This window comes from Silene latifolia, chromosome Y (genome assembly GCF_048544455.1).
Source record: "Silene latifolia isolate original U9 population chromosome Y, ASM4854445v1, whole genome shotgun sequence".
Lineage (NCBI taxonomy): Eukaryota > Viridiplantae > Streptophyta > Magnoliopsida > Caryophyllales > Caryophyllaceae > Silene > Silene latifolia.
The window spans coordinates 387,322,199-387,330,105 of NC_133538.1; the positions used below are offsets into that span (position 1 = coordinate 387,322,199).

Sequence of the window (7,907 nt, forward strand, 5' to 3'; positions counted from 1 at the left end):
CAGGTACGTCTTCTACTATGCCTAGTGACCGTGATATATTACGGTCGGCCATCTGGACTGTCATGTTGGTGCAACTCAGCTTTGTCAAACCAAGTCTCTTAGCCAGAGACAATGGTAGGACACTTACGCTAGCGCCTAAATCGCATAGCGCGTTATCAATCAAATAGTTACCGATATGACACGGAATTGAGAAACTACCCGGGTCTGACTGCTTAGGAGGTAACTTATTTTGAAATAGGGCTGACCCCACCTCAGTCAAAGCTACGGTCTCACTATCACTAATACTCCTCTTACGCGATAAAATTTCTTTCATAAACTTAAGATAAGAGGGTACCTTTGTCAGCAACTCAGTGAACGGCACAGTGACTTCCAAGCTTTTCAGAAGTTCGACAAATTTGTCGAATTGTTGATTGGCCTTAGTATTATGCAACCGCCTCGGGAAGGGAACCGTGATAGGTATCTCGAGTCCTTTGTTTCTCTCTTCCAAAGTATCTTCCGGAGCAAGTTCTGTATCCTTTGGGCGCTTCTTACCTCTCGAACGAGGTCTTTCCGGTGATTTATCGCTTAAACGAGCACTAGCAGGCTCTCGAATAAGTTTCCCGTCATCAAAACTACTCGATCGACCAATATACCCATTCTATCGAGTAGAATCTTCATCAATACCACTCGATCGAGTAGTTTTTTCACTCGATCGAGCAACTCCATTTTGCTCATCACTCGATCGAGTAGAAAAACTACTCGATCGACCATTCTACCTTTCCTGTTCACTCGATCGAGTGGTATTTTCACTCGATCGACCACTTTCGTCCCCAAATCTGCTCGATCAACCACCTGAAACCAGTCGATCGAGCACTTTCTTTGCCGTGAGCTCATTTTCTTCGCCAGAACACTGTTCACCATCACTTACAGCTCTCATCGGGTCTGATTTCTGCATTTCCGGTCCCTCATATGAACGACCGCTTCTCAGATTGATGAAATTTACCGTCTCGTGTGGATTCTTCTCATTTTGAGTCGATAATTGACCCTGCTTTCTTGTGGACTGATTAGTGGCTAATTGGGCAACTTGAGTTTCAAGTGCCTTTATGGACGCATCTTTTTGTTGATCACTCAATTGCCACTGCTTCGTGAAGGCTTGCAACATAGACTTAAGCTCACCAATTTCACTCACCCCACCGGAAGATGATGAACCATGGTTAGGAGGAGTAAAAGAAGGGGGCTTTTGAAAGCCTTGTTGATTCTTGTGTGGAGGGACATAAGGCTGCTGCTGGTGCGGAGGAGGAGTAGGATTGAGCACATTCTGACTAGTCCACCTCAGATTGGAATGGACTGCCCCTTGATTATTGTAATGGGAACCCCCTCCTTGCCTATATTACTGAAAGGTAAGGACTTGTTCCTTCTCTACAAGACAGGCAACAGCAGTGTGGCCATCATTACTCCTACATCTTTCACAAGAAACGGTCTCTCCTCTAGTAAGAACATGGACCGTCTGAGGCTCCCAGCAGCTTGTAATTCCAACTTGTCGAATCTAGCATTCATGGTCTCCAGCTGAGCCAAAACCTGCTTATCAACTGCATGAACTGTCCTAATCCCATCCCTCGGGTTACCATATTCAGCACTGTGATTCGCCATCTCTTCAATAAGGGACCATCCCTTATCATCATCTGTATTCTCCTGAAATCTTCCACTAGATGCCGCATCAAGTATGGCTCTCTGTTCGTCATATAGCCCATTGTAGAACTGATTAGCTAGAAACCATGGGTTAAAACCATGTTGAGGGATAGACCTCACCAACTTCTTGAATCGTGACCATGCTTCATAGAAACTTTCATCGGGAGCCTGTCTGAAACTAGTAATCTTGGCCCTCAGCAAATTGGTGCGTTGTGGAGGGAAATATCTCTTGTAAAATGCAAGAGCAAGAGACTCCCAATCAGAACCCCAAAGAACTTTGTGCGGTCCAAGTCAGTTAGCCACTCCCTGGCTGAATCAGCTAAAGAGAAAGGAAATAGAACTTCCTTAATCTTGTCCTGAGTTACCCGCTTAGTGGCGGGGATAGTAGAACAGTAATCGGTAAAGGTCTCCATATGCTTCTTCGGATCTTCACTTGCCACACCTCTATAGATATTCCTCTCCACCAGATTGATATAAGAAGGACGGATATCGAATGTATTACCATCCTCAGTTTGGAGATTGAAATCCTTCGGAATAGAGGATGCTTTAGGCACTGAATGACTGGAAAGATTTGGCATCTTTACTGTAGAAATCGGACTATCTTCTGCGAAAAGGGAATGATCTAGCTCAGGCTCGAAACTACTCAAGTCTTCCTTTCGTGATTTCCTTAGCAGACGGAGTCTATGCTTGAATAATCTCTTCGGTTGTGAATCAGCTGAAACTAATTCAAACCTGTCTGACCTTGGCATAAACAACACTGAAAAAAAATAATAAGAACGACCTCAAGGAATAGAAATTCCCTGAGGGATAAAATAAACGGAACGAAAACAAATAGGGCAATTGCCTCCCCGCCAACGGCGCCAAAATTTGACACGTTTGTCGTGTACCTGTCAAAAATAAACTAACTAAACTAACTATATAGCTAGGGAAGTCAGGTCGATCTCCACAGGGAGGCAAGATATCTGTAGAAGTCCGTCTATTTGGTCACAAATGGGGGGTTGTTTGAATTGTTATCTAAACTACGAAGTTTTAAAGGAAGAGAAATAAAGGGCGAGAGCAATAAAGGCAGAGAAATAAGATTAAACTATCAGATAGAGAGGGACATGACAGGATTTCGGTTCACTACGGTAGTCCAGTAACTCAGCTGCAAATGACTCAGACGAATTAATGTAAGACGGATGTTGAAAGGTCCTTTCGGTCCACTTTCTATCCTAAATTACCACTAACTTAACTTTCATTCTCGTCAGGATAGTCTACTGTTCATAGCAGGCCTATTTAGTCCAATCTTTCGATCTAGGATTAATTTTAGCCAGATTAAAGAGGTGACTCAGAAGTGTGCACTCAACTAAGTCGGTAAATACAATGAAATTGCTATGGTGACAGAGTCTCGTAATTAATTCATCCAATTCATTTACTACATCGTCACATTCCTACCGCAGATCCCCTAATCCCAACATGAAAGGGGTTTAGCTACTCATGTCGCTAATTAAACTAACAGCAGACAATTTTCCAGCAATAAACATTATGAAATAAATAATAACTTGCATAAAACTAAATTAGGGCATAGGGATTAAATGGAGTAAACAAGAAATTTAAGCAAACAATAATTAATTATTAATAAGAGAAGAAGAAGGAATTACAATCAAGTGAATCCGGCGTAAAGAACAATCAAATCCGAGTAAGAATAATCCCAAAGTAAGGTTACGGTGAGTAATGTAAAGCAACGTACTAAAGTTTCTGATAATATGAAAAATAGATCCTAATGACCTAGTAAAGCGTGCTTAAATAGCAAAGTAATTAAGTTTTAACGAAATAAACATAACACGGGCTCATTAGAAGCCCAAATCAGCGAAACCACTCGATCGAGTGGAATAAAACCACTCGATCGAGCAAACACCCCAGCAAAACTACTCGATCGAGTAGAAAGTTACTCAATCGAGTAACTCATCTCTCTGCAGGCTAAGGATCGAGTAGAACTGCTCGATCGAGTACTTCGTCTTCAAGTCAGCTCAAGTCCGCACCTAAATGCCTCGTAATCCGTGCCATGACGCTTCCCAACGCAGTATCTTACTCTGGACAGATCCCGTCTCCTCTAAATGCATGCAAAAAGGACTAAAAATAGTACGATTCCACTACTTTCGCGTTCATTTCTACAAAATGGACAAAACGAACCAAAGTAGTCAATTCGGAGCAAAATACCATAAAAACAGTATAAAAATGCATAGAAATACGTGCTGAAATAGGCTAAAAAGACTATATATTAGGCACGTATCAGTCTACAGTAGTAGTTTCGAATTTATAAATTTAAATCTTGATACTTTACGACGGTATCAAATTTTGGCGCCGTTGCCGAGGAGGTAGCGCTAGTTTTAGTTGTTTTTATTTTGGTCTGTCTTTAGCCTCAAGAGAAGACTGAGTACCTTGAGGCAGTTCTTAACCTCTTCTTTAGTGTTGTTTCGATAGGTCCTACAGGTCCTATTAGCAGTACTTCAGGAGGATTCACCATGTTCCGTTCTTGGGAGCAGAAGGTGGAATTTTGTGGGAGATGTGGTCTTTGAGGGGCATGATTCTCGCTATGTGCTTGGGCGGATATAGACCAAGTCTATGCTTACAGGCAATATAAACAAGGTCATTATACGCCGCCACATCCGTACTATCAACAAGGCTTCCAAGAGCCTTCATATTCTTTTGCACCACCTCCGCAAATCCCTCTTCCCTCTAACGAGATGGCGGATATCAAATCTATGATACAAGAGATTGCGACCAAAACTGCCAACCGTCGTGAAGAACATGCAGCATGGTTTAAATCAACTCGGTCCCGAATGGCCGACCTTTCTTCTCTTCAACACATGGAGACCATGCATGCTATGCGCGTCCGTAGTGGGTCAACCCCTGAAGGGCCTGCTATGAAAAGGGTAAGCCCTGAAATAAATAAACATGAATCGGGAAGAGAAGAGGCTGAACTGTCAGAACAGAAGAATAGCGTTAGGAGTAGAATTTCATCATTTGAAATTCGATCGACGAACCACTCTGGTCGATCGACCAAGACCTCTGTTAATGCTTCTCTTTCTGACAATCAGAAGCTTTTGGAACCCAGCTCCCATGGTCGATCGACCTCGCCTACTGCTGATATTGTTGATAATTCGACCCGAATTCTTGATGGGTCGTTCATTTCAAGAGCCATGAAGTTATTTCCAGGTGTTGATAAGGACAAGGTCCTTAATTAAAAGGATGTTTCAAAGAAGGAAGTAGAATAGCAAGCCAAGTTGTCGATAAAGCTTTCATTTCCTGAGCGGCTCCAGAAATCGAAAGACGAGACTGGGCGAAAAGATACTTTGCATGCCATAACACTGAGGAGCGGGTCTACTATTGTCGGGCCCACTGTGGCGAAATATGGGTCTGAAAAGAAGAAAGAAATGGCGTCTGTGAACAGTGGCAAAATATAGACGACTAGCAGCATAGGCAGTCGATCGACTGCCTATCATGGTCGATCGACCAGTTCCCGACCTTCCAGTGCTACTGTACCTGAAGACCTCAGTCGATCGACTGACCAACATAGTTGATCAACCGAGGAAGCTGCTGAAAGTGCACAGTTTCGTCCTCCAATGCCTGATGACTTGAGAGACCATTTGTTTCGGGGTTCGACAACTCCGAAAATATTGAGGCAAGACACAAATGCTGATGGGTCAGTTCCAGTGCCTAGGTATGACCCCACTACTGTCAATGGTTCGTTCTTGCGACGGACTGAAGGGGGTTCTATCTACAACAAAGAGAAGATGGTCGATTTTCAGCCCAAGTTTTCAGATGCTGGTATGAGAGATTTAGAGGAGCGTACTAAATTACTTCTCAACGCCCCTTATCCGGAAAGACTGGTGGCGACGAAGGATGAGGTATCTTTCGAGAAATTTAAATCTGTTATTCATATTTTAAATGTTCATATACCTTTTCTTGAGTTGGTAAATCAAGTTCCTGCTTATATGAAGTTTATGAAGCAACTTTTGACTAAAAAGCGGAAACTTGATAGAGCCGAGTCTGTTGCATTAACTGTTGAGTCTAGTTCTTACTTAATTCATACTGCTCTGCAGAAATTAGCTGACCCGGGTAGTTTCTCTATCCCGTGTCAAATAGGCACCTTTAGTCTCGATAAAGCTTTATGTGATTTAGGCGCTAGCGTGATTGTTATTCAATTAAGTCTAGCTAAACGACTTGGTTTAACTGAGTTTGCTTGCACGAGTATGACAGTTCAGATGGCCGACCTTTCTGCGGTCCAGGCCATAGGAGTGTTAGAGGATATTTCTGTGCAAATCGAGAAATTCTTCTTTCCTGTAGATTTTGTTGTCCTAGATATATACGAGGACCGTCAAACCCCGATTATTTTGGGTAGACCAATTCTGCACACTGCTGGTGCAGTTAGTGATGTTGGCCTTAGGACATTGACTTTTAAGGTGGGGAAGGAAAGAATTTCATTTGCTCAGTCTCCCATTCGTAGGGATCCTATGATGGTTCAGTGAAATGCTAAGACAACTAATACTTATGTGATTATTGATGATGTCTCACCTTTTATTCCTACTCTTATTCCTGCTTTAACACCTCCGCCCCAGATTGGGAGCGAAATGGAGGAAAAATCTCGTGTTTTACTTGTTGCAGGGTCTGGTTTGGGGAAGGAACTACCGCATATTGCTCCAGCTGTGAAGGAACCAATTATTCAGAAAGGTGGACTGGGATGTTTAAGCTATGGATCAGATGAGGAGCCGGAGAAGAGCCCAAGAAAGAAGAAGCCAGCGCGAGGCACGGAGTATGACTTGGAGTTCGATGAGCCAGACGATACTAGAGTATGGAAGGCCAGAGCTGCTGATGATCCATTGAGTTGCCTAGATGATGGAGATGGGTGGAGTCCAACTGCCGAGATTAGTATTGCTGAAGGAGTTTCTTATAGCCAAAAGCCGTATTCTGAGTTATATGGCGGCATGGATTGACGGATTTGATAGTTATTGAACTTTTGGACCATTTTATTTCTGTTTTAGACTATTTACTGTTTTTGGTTTGCGCGAGACTTCGCATTTTATATTCGTTTGCTTAGGATTTTTATAGACTATAGACTATAATTTTGGGTTTAGCGCAAATTTTGGGCGCATTATTATGTGCAATTGCAGGTATAAAGACCACGTTAACTCAATTTATTGAGTTATGTCGAAGAATAGCACTATTACTCCAGGTACCGTATGGTAGTACTGCTGGCTACAGAAACCTCCTAGCTCACGCTGGTTTGGGGAGGTTTCCTTTTGCGCTTACAGTCTTGTGAGTTTCTAAGTCTTACTTTCATGTCTTGTTTAGTTTTACCGCAAAATCCCATTTCCTTTGTTTATCTCATTACATGATTTTGCACAATGGGGACATTGTGTGATTTGGTTTGGGGAAGGGTTTTGCATTGCATTTCATTTGCTTGCATTCACGTTTACTGCATTTTTATGTCTTGCATGTTATTTTTTTTCCCTTATATATATAAAAAAAAACACAAAAAAAATTGAAAAAATTTCAAAAATCCAGAAAAATGCACGTTTATTTCAGCATTTAGTTGAGTCGGAACGGTAGTATTTTAATGATGACATTGCATTTGCATTTGTTTATGCCTAAGTCGTGCTTAATTGACATGTTATTAGTAGAATCACATATGCATAGTCTACGAGTTTTTCGTTAAATATCTTGCTGAATTTTAGACTTGACTTAAATTTTGGCAAACTACTTATATATTCTGAGGTTTAGAGCTTATAACTGGTGACATTCATGACCAGTTCATTTAGGATTTGTGAGTAGTTACTCCTTATAAGACATGTTACATTAATTTGCATAAATATGAACTTGATCTACTTAATACCCGTATGCATTCGGTTTGTCGTTTGTTGACACATGTGATAGAGGTTTCCTTTTCTAATTTTACCCATAAGCCTCACATAGCCAGATTGCCTTTTGTCCCATAAGCTACATACCATTATTTAGCCTACCATATCCGAGCTAGTATTGGTAGTTTTGGGAATGTGTTTATTGCTTTTTGGTTGTATTGCTCTTTATGAGAAGGTTGGTGAAATGTTGGAAAGGAGGTGATGCGTGTCGTTAAACACCAAAAATAAATGCCAACAAGCCTATACTATAAATAGCTAGGGAAGTCGGGTCGAATCCACAGAGAGGCTTCTCTATTAACTCTAGTCTAATCTGTCGGTCACAAACTGGGGGTTATGAGT

The 7,907-nt window shown here is 41.8% G+C and overlaps 1 protein-coding gene and 1 non-coding gene across 2 annotated transcripts; both read left to right on the forward strand.

The window, feature by feature from the left end:
* The first annotated feature begins 1,762 nt into the window (after positions 1–1,762).
* On the forward strand, positions 1,763–1,869 carry LOC141635641 (small nucleolar RNA R71). The gene has a single exon (XR_012540314.1). It is a non-coding gene; the product is annotated as a small nucleolar RNA R71 (small nucleolar RNA).
* A 3,575-nt stretch (positions 1,870–5,444) lies between these two features.
* Positions 5,445–6,179, forward strand: LOC141632028 (uncharacterized). The gene is made up of 2 exons (XM_074444619.1): positions 5,445–5,558; positions 5,652–6,179. Exons 1-2 carry the CDS (start codon positions 5,445–5,447, stop codon positions 6,177–6,179), a joined length of 642 nt encoding a protein of 213 aa, XP_074300720.1.
* The last annotated feature ends 1,728 nt before the right edge of the window (positions 6,180–7,907 follow it).